Here is a 20,612-nt window from a genome sequence, read left to right on the forward strand (position 1 = left end):
CCCATTTACTGCTCATCCTCCTCAATTATTTCTTCCCAAGTGAAGAATTTTGCAGCAGGATGAAGTTTTTGCATACTGACACCTGTTTCTCTTAGCCCACTTCTTCCATTTCCATACCTATATATGTAGCTAGTCAAGCTTGATAAGCCTGCAGGTCCTTCAAGCTTTGTGCAATCTGAAAACTCTCATCCACATCAGGGGCCAGGCTGCAACATGATCTTCTCATACTCACAGTTTTCAGTGCTTTCTGTTGGCTTCTGCAGGCTCAGGCACTTCTTGCAGGTTGCTGCTGAACTGGAGAGGATGGTTACTGGCACTGGAAGAGCCTCAAAATTGATGTCTTGATCACAACTCTCACAATACGAACAGCCCCTAACCAAGTATGCTGTAGAAATACTGAAGAACATCAGAATGTCTTGATGTACCTTTACAATTTGATGAGGAACAAGTGGGGGTAAATAGGACTCAGTTTCTCTCCCTCTTCTTTGCCCAGGTCTTCCATGACCACCTCCAGCCACTTTCTCTCATGTACGTACCAAAGATGCACTTAGTGGCCTGTAGGTTTTGTGTCTCAGCAGCATTTAGGTTGGTAGGTTTTTCTGCTTACCAGCAGGTTTTGCTTTCTGTGATACTATTCAGAAATAATCCTTATTCACCCTACTTTATGCCTGCTTTAATCATCTATAGTAGGAGTTCAACAGTACCAGACCTTTTGTTGTTAATGCCCCAAGACTCTCAATAGGGCTTTCTGCTCTGTCCCTCCAGAGTTTGAGACAAATGCAGGTTGCCTTTGTACTCCAAATGCAGACCTCTCCCTTGCCTATCATTCCCAAAAAAAGCTGTACTTTTTCTGTATTACTATTTTGATTGTGGGAATTCTCAGCAAGTTTCTGTTATGCCAGTTATATCTCACACTTATTATGCATTAAGACTTCCAGTTCCTCCCGTTTTATTCCACATAGCTCTTTTATTAGCACGTAGGCTTTTAATATTTTTGCCAGACTGAGCTGCTATTTGTTCCTGTCCCTCTTTGTGACCTTACAGTGAACCCCAGTATCTCTGTACCTCCTCAGAGTTTGAGTGCTTCTTTTTCCTCCTTTCCATCACTTCCCTGGGTTGTGACTGTAGCCATCATTGTTTTGGTTGAGAGGGGCAAATTTAGTTGACTTTGTTGTTTTCTTTCTTCACTAGATGGATAACAGTAGAGTAGCAGGGAATCTGTCCTGCCTGGAGCCATTATCCCATGATCAAAGAAGCCAAAGCACTCTTGGCAGTATCCTCTGCATCCAGCCCCAATGCGTGTGTGCATGGGCGTCCATGTGTGCCCCTCTCCTCTGCCTGGTATTTTATACCAGCTTGGTAAGGTTGAAGGTGATGCTTATGGAGACTTTGTACCTTCTCCCATAGTCCAATTATTGCCTAAATTTGTCTTGCTTTCTCCAGGAATCTGTGGCTTTGTTTCTGGAAATTGCCTGAGCAGTTTCTTGAAGGAAGGGAGGCTTTTTGCCCCTCCTGAAAGAGGACAAAACTATGGATGGAGGGAAGTCACTAAGAGTCCTAAACGCTGGGCGTGGAACAAGAGCACTTCCCACTGGGGCTGCATGGGCTCCTGATAAATTGAAGGACAAACAACAAGCAAGGAATAAGGCTAAAGACCTGGGGGGAAAAAAAAAAGAAAGGGAAACAACCAATGGGTTTTTTGGGTTTTGGTTTTCTTTTAAAGATTTGATAGAAAAAAACCTGCATTCCTAGGGCCCTAGGTGTCTTACAGGAGAGCTTGTCATTTCCTTGAAAACATCACTTCCATCTCCTCTTGATTGCTTCTTCCTCCTTCCCATAGAGACCATGCAGTTTAGTGCTATGTATGTGCATTTGAGGGCCTCTGTGCTACTGAGTCACTTAACTGCTAGGAGTTTGCCATGTTGAACTGACTGCTAAACTGCCCCAGAATAACTAATTATTCCACATACTTTTTGCTTGCAATAGTTCCTGCATATTAGCTTTGGTTTCCATTGGAACATTCCATCATTTAATGGCATACACTGCATGTTTTAACTATTTCTCTGGTACCATAACTAATCTAGTTAGTTTCAGACTCTGGCTGAAACTTAGCAAAAGTGATTTGCAATTTTCCTGTATTTCTAAAGAAGTCTAGGTGAAGTTGCAAATCACTGTGGTAAATTTAAAGCTACTAAAACCTATGAAAATTTCTGGATTACAGTATAAGAACTTCATTAAGATAATTACTAAGTCCTCAGAAGCCCATGAATCACAAAGTGAAAACCACAGCTTCAGAAATAATATATTAGGATTTAGTGGGGAATTCACAGTGTTACCTGCACAGTAACTAGTAAATGAGAGAGGCATCTGCTATCTGTTTAGGCAGCAAAGATTACCAGTAGAGGTTTCAAAAGCAATTGGTTTCCTCGACTGATTGATATGGAAAGGACTTCAAGAGATAGGTTATTCTACATGTTTTATTTCTCCTTCTCCAATTTCACCATGGTGGCATGTAGTTTTCAATATGGCTGAGAAGCATGAAATCCAGAAAAATGTGAGACCCTGAAATGAAGCGAGATTATGCTATCACTATGATTCTTATAAACCTAGATTAGTGTGCTTGTAGCTAGGTACTCCATGATTCTTTATTTGTAATACTGCGTCAGCAAATGATGACTGTAGGTCACTGTGATATAGTGTCTGCTACTTCTGCATTTACCATTAATGTAATTTTACATGGAAAATAGAATTGAAATATGACTGCCTGACACTGTGCTACCTTCCGGAAAGATCACAGTTCTCCAGATGGCTACAATGTTTTTAGTTCTAACTTGCAAAAAGACTTGGAAAAAAAAAAAAAAAAGATATTCTGTTCAGTTCCTTATGAAATTCTGCCTTTTGCATGCACTTTGTAGTACAGAAATATCACTTTCCAGAAAACACTCCCACGTCTTCACATGGTTTGGGACTTTATTACAGAGCATTTCCCCATCCCCATTACAAGAGTGTCTGCTTGAAGTTGTGTTCTTTCTGTGATTGTTGCTGTAATGATTTTAACAGGTTTATTTCTGTTATGCTTCATTGTATAAGAGGTGTCCAGCAAAACAGATAGTTTCCTAAGGTGTCTTTACTTTCTTAGAATCATAACTGGTCTAGTGCACGATTATTTATGGAATAAGGAGTACAGCATGGTCCAGTCAGCAGGGCCCCAGACTGCAACTCAGGAAGACCCTGATTTCCTTTTTGGCTCTATTTTCTGTGCTTCCCAGAGCAAATAACTTCATCTTAGTGCATCTTCACTCTCTATTTCTGGCTCAGATTTAGAGTGAGAACAGCCATAATCCATACACAGTGTTTAGTACACTAAGAAAGATCTTGTTCTTTAGGTAAGGCATGCCTTACCTAAAGGTAATTAACATTTTTGGAATAAGCACTAAATATATGCTAGATAATTTCTGAACTAACAAAACATGTTCAGAAACTGGAACAAGATAAAAGATCTATTTGGGGCAATGCTTGTAAAGTAAATTTTCATCATGGTCCCACTATCTGTCATTTCCTGGTCCTGAATTTATTCCTGCATTATTTATTTCTAGACTTTCCAGAACTTTATGTGTAGACAGAAGCTCCCATTTTAATTTGCATGTTCCTCTGAGTTTGGTACATCTAACTTTGCTAACATTGCCTCATTATTACTGCAAGAATTAGAACACCTTAAACTGTGAACGGCTGGTGCAGTGACAGCTCAGCCAGTTCAAGGTGTTCTATTTCTTGCAAGCTGTTTAGGAAAGAGGGAGCTCCCTTTCACACCTGCCAAGGTAATTGTCAGCTATGATAAAGTCTAAGCACTGATGATTTTAGATTGGGCTTTTTTTTTTTTTATCTCAGAAAATAGTGATAGAAAGCTCATTCGGAAGCTGTGACTATTGCTTTATATCCACGTCGACATTAATTTTATGGGTTTTGTGCAAATTGGATTAGTTTTCAGACATTTTAAGTCAAGCTTAAGTGGCTAATGCAGGGAAGGAGCACTGGGATTTCAGAGGAGACCTTGTCTTTGCTCAGAGCAAGAGAGGGAAAAGACTGGTTCTCCCTGGTCCCGCTTGGATAATAAAAGAGAAAGGAAACTTCCTGCTGCTCCTTTCTAGAAACTGCTCTTGTTCCAGGGGAAGTGAGTGAGAGATTTACAAGTGGCATTGTACCTTTTGCTATGTGCAAGCCTAGAATTTACTGGGAAAGGGTTCTGTAAGGGAAGTGTAAGTTGCCAATTTCATTCCTCTTTCAACATTTCTATTTGAGGGGAGGGAGTATTTCCTACCAGTGGAGTCTTTAATTTATTACTGCACCTTTAAAGTTACAACAAAGCTTCACTGACTTTTGTGGTAAGACATTCAGTGTGGAAAGCGTATGTATATACTTTCTGTTCTTCAACCTCTGATATAAAATACTATTGCAAAAAATATTCCAAACTTTTTAAAAAGGCTTTTGCATGAGAACAGAGAGTCCTTTGTTTCACAGGAATATCCAAACTTGTGGCAAACTTTTGCTCTTTTTTTTTTTTTTTTTTCTTCAGACAGGTGCCATGAAGCTCTTTGACATTTATAGAGCAGATGGGATGCCATTTTACTTTTCTATCTAACCAACAGAACCTTCCTAACTCTCTCTGTGCATCCTGCCTCAGGGTGGGCTGTCGAGTCTTAGCAATTTTCCTCATTAGCAATTAGCTTAGCCCACAACCCAGTGAAGAGGGAGAGCGATAAGGTGCTGAGTGTCCTGCAAAGCCTTTTGAGAATTCATAACCCAGGGAAATTATTTCTAGCTGCTTAGTTTGCCATTTTGGCTGGTTGATCGCTTGCTGTTGACTTGGCTACCATACGTTGTATCATGTATATTTGCAGCAACAGATGTTATTGTGTGCACATATTTTAATGTAAATAGAAGTGTTGGCTGTCTATGGAATCACATAATGACTACATAATTGAATATGTGTAGAATACATGAAGATGTCAGAGAAATGCTGTCTCTGGGGATGTGTGAATGCACGTGTCTCCCCATGCCTCCTTCGCCTCTTAGGCTCCCAAAGGAGGCGTTTTAAGAATGTCTGGCTCTGGGATTCCAGATACAGTGAGGGCAAGATTTCCCAACAGGCCGATGCCTCTGAAGGTCTCAAAGAAGAATGTTGCTCTCCCAGTCATTTTTGCTAATCTTGGCATACCACCATCATGCTCAGTTTTGGCACATATGTATATCTCACTAGAAAAGTGAGTGTAGACTCTGCTAAAGGTTGGACACTCCTTGTCAGGTCTGCTTTACAGAATAAAACCACATTTGCAATGTGCTTCCAGGATTTGAATCCCAACAGACACAAATGCTTCCCCAGAAATTGCTTCTTTGAAGAAAGCAGGCAATGAGATGATTTCACTTTTGGAAAGGTAGCTAGACTGTATTTTATGCTGATTGTCATTGGATATGATCAAGAGGGGCAGAAATACCCAAACAAATATTTAATGTATTTCAGCTGGAACATAAATGAACTAAGAAACCTCTTGCCCTTAAGCAGCTGTAATTTTTCAGATTATTCTTATGAAGAGAATTGAGCTGGAGATTCTTGCCTTGCTTGTGCAGCAGCCTGTCCCTCTGGCAACTGTCACCCTTAGTCATATCAGTTACATGCTGCCACAGCCACTCAAACATCTTGTGCAAATGTTAATACTGCAAGCAGGCCAGGTGGTAGAAAACTCTGGGATAGATCTTTAGGTCACTATCAAAATCACAGGATTTACAAATAACCTGTGTAAAAATTCTCTAGTTCTCCAGGTGTCAATAGTTATTCCTGTGGCACTGGCAAACAAAGTATTTCAGTACCCTTTGTGGTATCTGTGATACCAGTAAGCTCTAAGTTTAACTTGCAGGATTGTGTGTTGGCCTTTTGGCATGAATTCCTTTCACATATCCTTTTGAATAAATCTTGGACTGGGAAAAAAAAAATCTTAAGAGCTTATTTAGCCAACCCCAAGCCCCGGAGCAGATCAGTTGTACCAAAATAATGGGATATTGGGAGGCTCTCAAGCACAGGTTAGTCAGTGATGAAGGCATCACACTGACCCTAGGCTATCAATTCCACCACTTTTATGAACCTTGCCATTAGAAAGCTTTTTCTAGTGTTTAACCCCACATCACCTCTTCTGCAATTAAACCTGTTCATTCTTGCCCTATCCTAAGTAGTAGAAAAATTTATTTTTCTTAGTGAAGCAGAGAAAAATTTTTATTATCTTCTTCTCTGGTGATCTTCTTTTGTCTTGGATTAAGCATCCTCGTCTTTATGCTGCTCATTCATGCAGCTGTCTTTACATTTGCTCCCATTAGTCCAGGTCTGTCTTCAGATCTAAGTTATACTGGTTCAAAACACAATCCAGTACTCCAGCTGAGGGCTTGGGTCTTATAAACAGCATTTAAATTGCTGCAGGTCTGATATATGGTTGTGTATCCTACTAGCTGTACTGGGTATTTCCTACTATGAAACTTGCTGCTCTGCAACATAATGACTTGTTTGATTCATGTTCAGTAGTTATTTTCAAGATCTCTGAACTTACTGTCATCTGTAAATTTAATGAGCATATTCTCTATTCTGCCAGCCAAGCTGTTAATTAAAATATTGAAAGAACAGATCCCTGCAACCCCCCACGCAATATATTCTTTCATTTTGGCCATCAAGCCCTGAAAACTAATCTCTGAAAGTTTTTTTTTTTCAACCAGTTGTTTACCACTTTATAATGGCATCAGCTGACTATGTTGAGTAAGGTAGAAACCTTATTAAATTCAATATGTATTCCATCTGCTGTTACTTTTTATCCAGTACCAATTATCCTCCAAGGAAGGAAATTAGATTGATTTGACACTATTATTTCTTGACAAATCTATTTGGCTGTTTCAAACTCTTGCAAGATAATAGGGTGGAAGAAGAAACATTATATAACTTTTCTGTGTATGTTTCCAACCTAGTGCTTGCCCTCTCTTTGCTTCTCTGAACTCTCCTCTTCATGAGTCCTCATTTGTAATTATCACGGTGTGGGGGTGAGAACAAGAGATGAAGGCAGGAGTCACTTCTATTACCAAAATCTTTGTATGGACAAATGTGAACAGTTTAAGCCTGTTTGAAAACAGCAGGCACATTAAATAGCCTCTAATACTGTTTATCCCTTTTGACACTGACAGGAATCATCTGTCTTATGCAGAGCCTGTTGCTGTAATTTCTCATACACCCGTTTAAAAACTATCCAGCTACTTAACCTTTGCTACAAATATATAGACATATTTCTTTGGGAAATGGTAGGTGCTACAATATTTTAAAACTGTTTCTCCCATGCCAGAAATCTCTGGATGAATGCGAACTTGTTAGAGATCAGGATAATATTGTTCATGTTTGGGGGTGCTGTGAATAACCAGGTCCTTTGAATTCCTTTCTGCATGCAGGTAAACATGAACAGTATCTGGGCATGTACAAGCAAGAGGAGGCATAAGTGTAAATCATGTTCAATACATGGAAAACCGTTCCGAGTAACTATGCAAGACAACAATTGTATTTGCTTTTTAAAATAGGAAGTCCATGTCTATTAGTCTGTTACTTGAAAAATACTAGGAGATAAAAAGATATCACAACATTTGGAGAATGCTTTTAGGAGGTAAGGAATTGGTCTTTTTGACAAGCCAGAATACAGTAAACTGCTCATGCAGTTTACATTACAAATAGAAAATAAACAATAATAAATATAACCATTCTTATGCCCAGGTGTTTGAAATTTCTATATTAAAAAGTGAAAGCTATTGAGCAATGATAATAATCTAAATGAGGCCCAATACCTTGCTGGCATCTCACCACATGCTTTATGTGTTCCCTGAATACCACATGTGTAATCGTGGGGAGCCTAAGGGCCACACAGGCTTTTCAGATTTCTTAGACAGTTGCCTCAGTAGCATACCCTTTAGAGTTATCCATTAAAAGCACCCAAAATAATTCATGTAGCTGCAAGCCATGGATTGTATCTAGCCCAGAGCCTTGTGGGCTCACCACCCGTGCTGCCTCCTCAGTGGTGGAGATGGTAGATAATAAAAGTGACTCCAGAAGGTCAACTGGCTTGCCCCCAAGATACAGAGTTACTGCTGCTGTTTTTCATATTCCCCTCACCAATATAGTACATGTCCTTCATTTTTCTTAGTCCACTTTCACATGTTTTTTCCTCAGTGACAAATAGTGATGACTTCTGAAATTACCAGAGCTTCTTTTGCATACACAAATAATGTCATCGTTTCAGAAGCCAGTAATTCAGGGCTTAAAAACACATACATTGATCTCATTGCCCCGAGTTACACCCTCCTGAGCTTTCTTCAGCAATCTGACTTTCCCCTTGGTGTTTACACACCCTTTTGCTTTCAGATAATCACTGCATCCTTTCCAGTCCTTTTAACCTTCATCTAGCCAACAACAGTTGTTTGTTTCAATCCATTCTCATAAATCCCATCTTCCCACAGAAGTCAAAAGGAACATGTGATGCACTTCTGGAATCAAGTATATTAGTAACTTTCAAAAACCCAAATCTCAATTACTTTTTGTTAAGCATATGTTGCTGGGGGATACATATTGCATTGCGGGAGCATCTTGTCCATCTTCAAACAGATTTGCCTAATTATTAATTTCTTGCAAATGAAGATTAATTTTTCTGAGAACTAGAGATACCAGTCTTCTCTTATATATACTTGAACAAAATTACTTCCTTGTAAAACTCCATGAAAGTGAAGCCAGTCCAGTTAGCTCATTGCCCTTGAGGGCTGTTGTATCATCGTCGATGCAGTTGGTTGAGTTGTGGAGGGTAAATTCCTCCCACTCACACCACCACAGTCACAATAATTCTTCTGTTCACCAACTTCCCTAAATATTTGTTGAGAGAATAGCTCAGAGGTATGTTTTCAGCAAAGCTTAAGCCTGTTTTCACTTGTCTCTTTCTAGCTTCTTTCTTTTTTTCACTTTTTTTTTTTTTTTTTTTTTTTTTTTAATTACATTTTGGGAGTGAGTTGGCCAGTGCTTAAAAGCTGGAGTTTCAGATAGAGGGCTTCTCCTTGCTTTAATTAGTTTGACAGACACCTCTGCTTTCCAGCTGAGTTGTTCTAACTGGAAGCAGCTGCTCTTTAGAATTACTCCCCCTTCTTGCTGTGTTACAGAAGTAAAAAGTGTCTTGTGCCCCTCCAATGAATTTATGGCTATAAAACACACAGTTCCAGGGCTTCAGGTATGCCTGGTTGCAGAGAGATGTTTCTCTCCTTTCTCTACTACGTAATGAAGTTTTATGAAGCAAAACACGACGCTAACATTATGGGGAAAATGAAATGTACCATGATTCTCCATGTTAACTCTTGTTAGTGAGCATAGAACAATTTTTTAATACATTTTTCTATGGTGATTTGAGACCCTGATTTGAGAGAAAGAGGCCTGAATGACTGTACCACTTGCAAGGTAGTGAAGGGTAAGGTAAGGCTCTTCCAGAAGAGCACAGGTTTTGTGAATCAAGCTCATGCCTGTTTACAGCCACAGCTGAAATGAATACTCACCATCTTGACTGCCTTGCCACAGACTCCTGAATGCTTCTGATTTCATCACTAGCTTGATGATTTATTTAACAGCCTACCACCTGGAGATAAGTAGAGTAAAAACCTCAATTTGCTGCTGGTTTTTTAATAATGGAAATGTAAATTCTGGCTTTTCTTTTCCAATAAAAGTGGGAAAATGTGACCGAAATGCACCCTGATGACTCAGACAATTGAAGTTGAAGCATTCCACAAGTCTTACTTTTAAAACTGCATTTTATTTAAATATGTATAATTTTAAGGTGCCTGACATCTGTTTTGAACGCTTATCATTACAACAGAAATTGCAACACTACCTGTAACACAACTGCTTGCCTACTGCTTGCTAGTCAACTGCTGTTTGTTTTTCCATAAATTATCTCTTAATGTACATGTCTGGGCTTGCTGGGTGGTGCACAGGTCAGCTAACCCAGGAAAGCAACTCTGCCATGGGGAGAACACCCATGTTTTGGTCTGATCTGGTTCTGCAGAGTATGGACAGGAAGTGTTTAAAAAGAAAGGTAGGGCAGCTGTTTGGAAAGTGAGAGAAAATCGGGTGCTCTGCATCCACCAGAGCTCACTGGTAACAGCTGTTTCCAGGGATGGAGGCAAGAGGAGAAGCTCTGGTCATGGAGCATCTGAAAGAAAAGGTTGAAGCAAGGCTGAACATTCTTCTCAGTAGCAGGGGTAGGGAGAACTGACCTTAGGCTGACATGATCTGCAAGCAAAGATCAAATAATTGTATCTGGCCATGGTGGCTAGCATCTGGTGGCTAGCTGAGGTGTACAGGTATCTTCTCAGTTGGTTGGCTTCTGCATTAATAAGCCTACTTATTCCTTCACTGATGGAATCTATGTGACCCGGGATATAGGCTCAAAAAGTGCAAAGTCTGGGCTTGGAGCTTAATCCTCATGAGACTAAAAGTCAGGTTTTGGAAGAATCTGTGTGCTGCTTGTTCAGAATGGTGGGGTACTTACTTGCAAAGAAGCAGTTAAGAAAATCTGCTCTGTTAAAATTTGGGAGTATATTTATTTGGTAAATTGGGGAGTGGGTGACAGGTGGACTGTGGAGGAGATGGCTTGTGGATGGAAGTGGTCTGCTTTGGAAGAGAAGCTAAGCAACTCTTTGTCTTTTTTTTTATTGCAAGCTTCTATGATTACTATGTTCGTGTCACATGTACTTTGCTATAATACTTTGCCAAGGGCAGCTCTGTAAATTTTTCTCTTTCCCGTGAAATCAGATAACTTTTTTTTTTTTTTTTTTTTTAAGATCTATATTTAAATTTCTTAATTGGCTACTTTTGCAAAGATAAAATGAATTAAAGTTCTTGGGTTTCTTTTTCCAGAAAGTATTACTCTTAGGAAAGATGTTTTTCCCTTTCAAAGGGAGATGCAATAAAAATCATCTTTGAAGTGCATCCATTCTTATTTTTAAAATCTGAGCTGGTCACTGACTATTAAAAAACCAGTCACTGTATGAGTCTAACCATCTCTCTGCTGCTCCTCCCACCTTAGTGCATCAAGCTTAGTGTGATATGTCAGCACTGAGCATCTCTGAAATACACAGCTATTGCACACTACTAAGTTGTACCTTATTCTTGGCAAGTTTTATGACATCCTTTAGGATGAGATCATTATATGCCTTTTCATTAGTAATTTAGTAGGAGCTTCAACAAAGGAATCAAAGGACACTGTTTGGAAAAAGGAGAGGCTGAAGTCCTATTCCCAGTTCTGAGGCATGCTTTTCTTCTTTTTCAGTTCCCCAGTTCTAAAATTATTTGGGATAAGAGCAGCCAAAGGCCACTGAGCTAAATAGTTCTGTCTCTGTGGATTTTGTAAGTCGCTTACAAAAAAAAATAAAAATTTGTATGCATCCTTTCTAGCAGATGCTTACAGAAAAAATTGAAGTTTAGCAAGCTCCTGTGACCAACGGTGTAAAGACTACATCCATACATCCCAAAGGATGCTGAAGCCCTGTCTGAAAAATCAATTAAGGTTTATAAAAGACTTTGTAAAACGTGCTTCAGAAAACTAATACAAAATGAATGTGAAGTATTTAAATGTTGACAGGAAGTAACAAGGCTTCAAAGCTGGCTTTGCCATTCAGCTAGAGAAGGGGGGATGCTGAGTTTGGGTGGAGAAGTCAGAAGAAAATAACATGAAGAATCAAGAGCCTCAGTATATTTTGGCAGTTGTTCAGACAACTTCTGACATCATGGCAGGCAAATAGAGTCCTGATCTGCGGGCAGTTTCGGAGCAGAGTGTTGTGCTGTCCCCAGGGATGTGTGCTCCTCCCTGGGCACGCTTAGGCTCCTGGAGCCCTTCCACCAGCTGAACCAGTGCTGCTGCCTCCCAGTTAAGAAATGCTGTGCTGTGGTCCCTGGCAAGGAGGGGAGCTGGGCAGGATATGAGAGGCCTTTGTAGAGCACATCTGCAGGCAGGAAGGGAGGATACAAACCTTTCCTTTCTCCTTTTGATTCAGAAGGTATCCTTCCAGAAAGGCTGTGATACTCGCTGTGTGCTGGGTTTAGAATTCTTTTCCCTGTATGATTTGTCATGAAAAGTCACAGCCACTGTATTTTAACTGAAGCCTGCCAAGCTTAGCAGTATTTGTATGTCTACTGAGCGTGATGCTAGCCCAAAGCATTAAGACTACTGAAATGATTTTCCTGGGCATATGTCTCCCTCTCCTTCTTATTTTTTTAATATAGTGGGGTACTGATATCTAGGGGAATGATGAATCAGGTGTAATGTGGAGAGTTCAGACTTTTATCAGAATAAAGCAATTTGTTGTTCATAACTGCATTCTACCGATAGAATTCAGCAGCCTTAACTCTATCTGGCTCCTGTTGGGCATATTAGGGTACTGTTCTTGCTGTGATGTGATAATCTGGAGTCAGGAGTATGACAGTAAGACTGGGAACTGACAGCTAAGCCTCTGAAAGACTAAAGATTCTGATAGTGCAACAAAGTATATATGATTTAAATACTGTCTATTTTAAAGGAGCTACTGGATAGTATTGTCTGCATCACTTTCAAATGTGAGTATTTTCTGTAGTCATCCAACTATCAGAGGATTCTGAAACTTATAATTTCAGGAACATATAATAGTGTGATGTGCAAATGCACATGATGGATCAAGTGCTCTCTCACAGTTTATGCCTGTACATGCCAAGAGTGTCTCAGACAGAGTGTGACAGCCTGTTTGGTAGAAGAGCTGATGGGTTGAGTGTGTGGGTCCCTGTCCTTCCTCATGCTGGAGGCTTTCTGGAGCAGCCCCTGGAACATATGCTTTCTGCTGGAAAGCAGCTGCCAGCTCCTTCAGCTGATACGTGTGATACACAGAGCCCCACTCCAAGAGACCCCACTACCAGAAATAATTCTTAAAGAAAACACATGAAAAATGAAATAACAGGTAAGAATTTAAATAATTATATTTTAGAAGGACTTTCAAAAATGTAATAGTCCCAATGAGATAACATTGTTCCAAGATGGATTTTGATAAGTTGATGGGATGGAGCCTGCAGTTGGTAGGGGTTACAGTTCCAATCAAAGGCTGTGATGTGAAACTCTGCAAGTTTTACTTTGATGACCTCTACCAAGAGGAAAGAGGGAGAGAGCTGAAAGGAGGAGATACAATCACTGCTAATAGTGTGCTGCATTGTAACTTGCTTGTGTTAAGTTTTAGGGCTTTTGCAGGCCATTTGTAGGAGCTAGCTAAAATTTTTATTTCTCCCTTCCTCTCTACCTGTACTCTGTGCATACAATGGCTTGTTTATTTATTTCTCTGAAGCTTTGATGTTCTGATTTAGACTTGATATACTGGGAGGGTGTCATTAGTGATGCTGAGAAACCTCATATGTTTTGTTCATGCATGCAGAGTTAATTTCCAGGCCTCTGAGCAGGAAGCCATTTCCCTCAGGTCATTTATCAGGGAACCTGTGAAGTCTGGTGTCTATTACACTGTGGAGCACGATTTGCTTTCCAAAACAACCTGATTTCTCCCAGCTTCTTGCATGTAGTTTAAAGCTGATATCAAAGTATTTGGGGTTGCTTGTGGTATAGATTTTCCTGGATTTTTTTTTTCCTGGAGCCTTTTACATGGCTGCCAGTAGTTGTGAGAGTCTGGTTCAGATGGTGCACATCATCTTTTCCAGCTCATTTTGGTGCATATTTCAAGTTTTCACTATTAAACGCAATGTTGAAACTGTTGTATGACTTTTGTGGGGCAGTGGTGAGATGACACACACTACTTTAGGACAAAAAGATTGTCATCTTCTATCTTAATGACTCAGAGGTTTGTGTTTGAGGTTTGTGCTTGTGAAGAAGTGATCAGAGAAAGAGTTTGGCCTGGTGAAGGTGACCTCCCTAACACCTCTGTAAAGAAAGGAGACAGATAAGCTTCTCTACTTACAGCTTAACCTGGAGCTAGGATCCTACTCTGTGTAGCCATCTAGAAGATAGTTCATCTCTCTATAGTACATGGGAGTGCTCTCTAAGTTGTTTAATCCTGCCTGGTGTGGGATGTGGGAAATTCTTATTAACTGCACGCCCACATGTAGCTGATGGTGTGATAGGAGGATACACTCTCATGTGCAGTGCATCGGCTGCAGCTGGGCAAAACCAGTTTCATTGCACACATGTTGATTATTTCCATCTCCTGTGTAGAGATTTGTAGGAGAACAACCAGCAAACTGGGGCAGCTTCTTGCCTGCTCTGTGAAGGAACTGTCCATCCAGAGTACACAGGAGTCCCAAAAATCTCAGAAAGTTGACCAGATTTATTGCTTCCTAGTAGTGTACAGAGGTCCGTTACAACATGCTTCTAGAACATGTTTTTTTGTGGATGAGTTACCATCTCAACAACTACAGACAATAATGCATCTAAAAACTGCATTGTGACATACTAAATTGTAATTAATTTATACTTCCATAGAGGCAGGAGAGCAGGGAATACTTTAGCACGTGATAGTCATTGAATGTCTTGGAAAAATGGCATCTAGTCAATGTCTGTAGATTAATACACTATAATTGCAAGATGATAGAAGATGGTAGCTACTGTAAATGGCCATGAATTTGTTGCAATTCGTTTCTTAAAGCAACTGCTCCCTGCTCCTAGATTCAGGTGATTTTGCAAGATCTTTTCCTTGCCTCCTCCTTTTAAAATCAAAGGCTCTGTGTCTCAGATAAATTAAAGTCACCTGGCTGAGGGGAAGACTGCCACAGCCATGCGTCATGCTCCTCTGATGAAAGTTGCTGCCTCCACAAAAGGGATGACATCATGGCTCAGGAAGCAAGCAGCTCTTGGACCACCACAATTTATAATCTAGTTTCTGTTACCTGTAGAGCAAGGCTGAAAAGTGCAGATATTAAGAACCTGCTTCTGTAAGTAGCATAGTCATCACTACACAGGAGCAATGAAACTCCATCAGCAGGGAGGGGCAAGGTAAGCATGAGTGTTGCCCCTTGAACCTATTTGGTCTTAATCTGTTGCTGCCTGAGTCAGAACAATGAGGGTTTGTTGGACTTAGTGCTGCAGAGTTGCTGGATTTCTTTTAAATATGTCTCAAAAATATAATAAAGAAGGCAACATATATAAAACAGAATCTACAAGAGAAGCCCAGCATATTAAAATCCTGAGATTGACAGCAAGGCTCATTCAGATATTTTGAAAGTAGATATTTTGACATGACTATTGTAAGTGGTTCGACATGGATTTCAGAGGGTCACTAAGTAAATTCCTTCTGACTAATTAAACCAGTTTTGAATTATGCAAGCCATTTCACAGTAGAGAGACTGCATTGGCACGCCTTTATTCTCATACTTTATAAGCTTATATTTGCTTAGTAGAGATTTTATACCTGTAATAGTAATAGAGATTTTATGCCTGGGTTTTGGCCTTAGTTATTTTTCATTACTTGTCAATAATATGATGAATTATGTAGTTTGTATCCTACACGCGCATCCTCAAGAAGAGTTAAGAAAAATGTGCATATTTCTACATCATCAGGGTCTCCTTTACTACTTTCAGTGTAATTTGCTTAGCTTTTTTACCTGTGCCCCCCACCACCTTTTGTCTGTTCTATGTGTACCCTTCAACCCTGTAATGTAAGTGTTTTGAAAATTTTCATTCTGTTCTTTGTGGTACCATTTGCTGAGATAGGAACCATTTTGGTCAGCTTTTCTCACTGGTGCTAACCTACAAAGTGAAATAAGCCATCATAGCTTTGAGGACAGAAAAAGGGTATTTCTGGGAATGTCGAGAGAATCACAGAATCATCTGAGCTGGAAAGGACCTCTGAGCTCATCAAGTCCCACCCTTAATCCACTACCACTGTGGTTACCAGACCATGGCACTGAGTGCCACATTCAGTCTCTTCTTAAAAACCTCAAGGGATGGAGAATCTACCACCTCCCAGGGCAGCCCATTCCAATGCCTGATCACCTTCTCTGTAAACAATTTTTTCCTAATATCCAATCTAAACCTCCCCTGGTAGAACTTAAGTCCATGTCCTCTTGTCTTATTGGCAGCTACTTGGGAGAAGAGACCAACCCCCCCCTGGCTACACCTTCCTTTCAGAGAGTTGTAGCGAGTGATGAGGTCTCCCCTGAGCCTCCTCTTCTCCAGACTGAACACCCCCAGCTCCCTCAGCCCTTCCTCACAGGACTTGTGCTGGATCCCTTCACAGCCTCCTTGCTCTTCTCTGGACCTGCTCCAGGACCTCAATCTCCTGCCTGAACTGAGGGGCCCAGAACTGGACACAGTACTCGAGGTGTGGCCTCACCAGGGCTGAGTACAGGGGCAGAATCCCTTCCTTGGACCTGCTGGCCACACTGTTCCCGATCCAGGCCAGGATGCCCTTGGCCTTCTTGGCTACCTGGGCACACTGCTGGCTCATGTTCAGCTTCCTGTCAATCCAGACTCCCAGGTCCCTTTCTGCCTGGCTGCTCTCAGCCACTCTGTGCCCAGCCTGGAGCTCCCCATGGGGTTGTGGCCAAAGTGCAGTACCCGGCACTTGGCCTTGTTGAACCTCATCCTGTTGGAATTGGCCCAATTCTCCAGTCTGTGAAGAAGATGGGGAACATGTAGTCTGTGTCTTTCTTGTGTCTCTTCTGCTTTATGCCTTCTATAAAAACTATTTTTATCCCTGTTAGCAAATGGTGCCATTTGTTGCTCTAGGCTTCCCAAGCTGCTGGTGCTTCTGTGCAGTGGGTGTGAGCCCATGCACGGCTGGGGGGGAGACTCCAGGGCTGAACAAGGAGCCTGGGGCAGAGGCCAGATGCTAGGCCAGGCCTCTGGGTTGAGTTTCAGTAGTGCAAGGTATGCAACACCCAGCCTGGCAGCAAGCAGTGCTGGTGGGATGCTGAAGAAGCTACTGACTGGTCAGAGAGCTCTTAAAATGCTTGGCCAGTTCATGACAGCTGTACGGCCATTAAATGTACATACACACACACCCCCTTCCCCTTGCAGACAGGTGCTTCCAATAAGCAACAGCTTGATACAGTAGCTTTTCAAGATGCACCTAACCATCTGAAAGCTTAATGGTGAGCACCAAGGTTTCCTTGCTGCTGGTGCCGGCAGAAGCCGGGAGCGTGGTGTGAGGGGGTGGGCAGGCTGCCCCATCCAGTGAGCAAGGGGTTTGCCCACCGGCACCTCATGTACCTTCCCCAACAGGAGTGCTCCGGGGGGTTTCGGGAATACGCAGGAACATCACTATTGCTGCCTTTAATAATTTCATTGTCGTGGGAGGGAGAGCAATAGGAAGCAGGGGGGCATAGATGAAGGCATTGTTTCCACAGTTCCTCTCCAGTGAAAGCTTTGGCTTTTACAAGCAGATCGGTGACGGGATCTCCCCACTCCTCAGGTCCTGGATCTCGACATTGGGGTGAAAGGGGGGAAGCGGCCGGGACCCCTTCAGGGCGGTGCTGGGACCCTTTGTTGCCGCCCCGGGCCAGCCACATGTGTCGAGCAAGCCCACGGATCGGCGGGGGGTGTGGGGTGGCCGGCGGGGAGAGGGGAGGGAGGAGGGGCTTTTCCGCCGCCGGGTGGGCGCCCCCGCCGAGCCTCAGTGGCACCGCCGGCAAGCCTTGTCCCTGGGCCCAAAGTTCAGGGGGGTGGGGGGGGGGAAGGAGGACGGTGGGGGCGGCCCGTGCTGTCCCGGGGTGGGTCGGGCCGGGAGCGGGGCGGGAGAGGCATGGCGGGGCGGGGCGGCCCGGCGGCGGTGGGGAGCGGGCGCTGATCCGGCGGCCGGGCCGGGGCATGGAGGGGGAGCAGGCGGGCGACCCCGCCGCCCCGGCGGAGAGCGGCACGTCGGAGGCGTTTGCCCACCTGTGGGACGACATGATGGGCATCTTGGTGAGTGCAGCTGGACCGGGGCTGGGGCAGCACCGGGGAAGACTGCCGCGGGAGAGGGTGGGCTGCGGAGCGGGGCTCCGCAGCTCTGCGTCCCCGTCGCGGGGTCCCGCAGCTCTGCGTCCCCGGTGGAGCCCGGGCCGGGACGCCGGATTTCCCCGGCACCTGCTGCGGGGTTTGCCCGAGTGGAGACAGACGGATCTCGTCGGGCGGGCTTCTACATCCCAGGAAAACTTTTTCTGTGGGCCAAATCGAGTGTTTGTGTTAGCTGTGTGTGCACAGTTACAGCTGTGGCGTGAAGTTTTCCCGGCTGTCAGTACCGGGGGGTCGGAGGTACCGCGGTGGAGCAGCCGGCATTGGGTTGAGGTGTTACCGAAGTGGACCAGCCCCGGGGTCTGTTTACACACTCAGAGGCGCTTGTTCAGGCCGGTCAATGGGCTCATTGTCTCCTGTTGCTCCGGCGCGCTGGTGGGTTCGGCGTAATTTGGGCAAAAGCCTGGTTTGTTGCTGCCTTTACGTTCCACGCACGTGTTCCGTGTGCCCCGAGCCCGGTCGGGTGCGGAGCTCTTGCTCCCGGTAGCTTTTTGGGAAGGAGTCGGTCGGTGTCGGCCCGCGGAGTTTCTGCCCTGGTGATCTTGTGAGGAGGGACTCATCATCGTAACTCGCTGGTTACAAACAAAAGAGATGGCCCCGCTAACAGGGGCTGCGACAATTATATTTAGTGCCTACAGGACGGGCTGGATGGCAAGCAGTAAAAATACAGGAAGAGCCAATTCTTTATTTCTGCCTACAGCAAGAGAATAATATTTACATTAGGTGCAAGGTGATAATTACTACAGTGGACTGCCTGCCACTCAGGTAGTCAAAAAACCAACAAATACTAATGTTATATATGTACTGGAGCTGGCAGTTTTCCAGCGATACAGGAATGTGGTAATCAGCAGTGGAGAGCCTGCTTATTCATTTTAAAAGCAAATGGATAGGCTTGATGTGTTTTCATTTTTGTTGTCAACATTTAACCAGTAGACAGGAAAGAATGCTATGAGAAAAACCTTATGGAAAACTTCTCTGAAGTGTAGCAAATGGTAAAGCAGTAGGGATCTAGTTTGGAAGTGTTACAGAATTGAGTAGAGAATTTAATTAGCATTTTACATTGCATTTTCTTCCCACGTGGACTTCATTGCTAATATTCAAAATAAGACTAAGAAAACATGCCTCATTTCTTTTTCTCACTGAAATTATCGACTGACATAGCATCCAGTTTAATAGCACCCGGCTGTGTACACTTTTTCACTGTTAATGATTTTAATCTAAGAATGCAAGTAGAGTCAGTCCTGCCAGTTTGTAGGGAGCACACAGTTGGTACTTCATGAAAAGTCTCTTTCTCTCTTTTTCTGGCAGGTTTCAGTAATGCATTTAGTAACAGAAAAGTGCTATTGGATGCCTGGGAAGGAGTGTTGGAGGAGGCCAAACCAACAGCCTAGTGTGCTGGAGTTCAGTGCAGCAAAAGATCTGATTCTTACACAACTAATAGTTTGAATAGGTTTCTGCTGGCTGTCTATGCTTGTTTCCTTCCTGGGGAAACAGAGCTTTTAAATTATTATTTGTCTTCTAATAAAACTAATCTGAAGTCATTTGTCTTTAGAGTTGTTTTGCTTTACAGAAAGGAATCATCTTGTAACTATGAAGTTGCTGGTTTTTATCAGTTGCAAACATCACCCAGCAATATTATCTTTCCTTACTGCAGTATTTTGGGTTGGAGCATAATTATAAAGATGAAAAGATACTCTTGTGTTGGGTCCCAAATAATAACATATCTGAGGGAAGACAGAAACTCTTCTTTCTGTAAGCTGACCCCTTTCTCTACATGTAAGGCTTTTAAAGAGTTTCTAGTCTTTGTGCCTACAAAGTATGTCTTAATATGAACAGAGTATAAACTTACTTAGGGCTCTGTCCTTACCTGAAGGCAGGGTGGGAGGTAGCTCTGGTGCCTTTTTCCCTTCTTCTCTTTCCAGTACATTGAGTTTTGTGCTTTTTCATATCTTTGCTGTAAAAGGCAAACAGTAAACTTGATCAGTGGTTTTACAAATGGAAGTCTGCAAATGGTTGGCCATAGTCCATGAGGCCATGACAGTTGCTTTCTTCTTTCGTGTTGTCAAATAAGTGAAAGTATGGGTCTTAAATTCCTGGGATTTAAAGTAATTCACAATTCAAAATGTTCAGGGAGCACAGAGGTTAAGCATGAGTGATTTGCTAGGAATGGGTTTATGAACCCAGAAGTTGGTGCTGTGACAGGCTGGCTAGGTTGTCCCTGCAACAGCTTGAAAGCTACCAAAGGAATGTACAAGGAGGGGGTGGGGAAAGGCAGGAGAGCGGATCCAGGATCTTGGGAGGGGAAAACTAAAATGAAAGCCAAGAAAAAAGGTGATCATCAAAAGTTTGTTCATTGGAAGAGAGAGAAAATTACATTCTTAAGCAATAATTGTAGGATAAAGCAAGTTAGAAAGAACCCCAGGCAGTATCTAGCCTAACCTTGAGCTGAAGCAGGGAGAGCTCTAAGGACAGGTAAGGTTGCTTGGGGCTTTATCCAGCTGGGTCTTGAAAACCTTCAGGGACAGAAACTACACATCCTCTCTGTGCAGC

The 20,612-nt window shown here is 42.6% G+C and overlaps 1 protein-coding gene across 5 annotated transcripts in view; it reads left to right on the forward strand.

The window, feature by feature from the left end:
* LOC139794662 (SAM and SH3 domain-containing protein 1-like) overlaps positions 1-20,612 on the forward strand; it is a 532,690-nt gene that overhangs the window by 391,931 nt on the left and 120,147 nt on the right. The window contains exon 1 of one of the 5 annotated variants that reach the window (XM_071740530.1): positions 17,823-17,972. The exons of 3 other annotated variants lie outside the window; for them this stretch is intronic. In XM_071740530.1, coding sequence (XP_071596631.1) covers positions 17,877-17,972 — 96 coding nt within the window. In that variant the 5' untranslated portion in view covers positions 17,823-17,876. Of the gene's footprint in view, positions 1-17,822; positions 17,973-20,612 lie in introns of those variants that run through there. One more of the 5 variants, XM_071740528.1, reaches the window with a different exon arrangement.

Source organism: Heliangelus exortis, chromosome 3 (genome assembly GCF_036169615.1).
Source record: "Heliangelus exortis chromosome 3, bHelExo1.hap1, whole genome shotgun sequence".
NCBI classification, from domain to species: Eukaryota; Metazoa; Chordata; class Aves; order Apodiformes; family Trochilidae; genus Heliangelus; species Heliangelus exortis.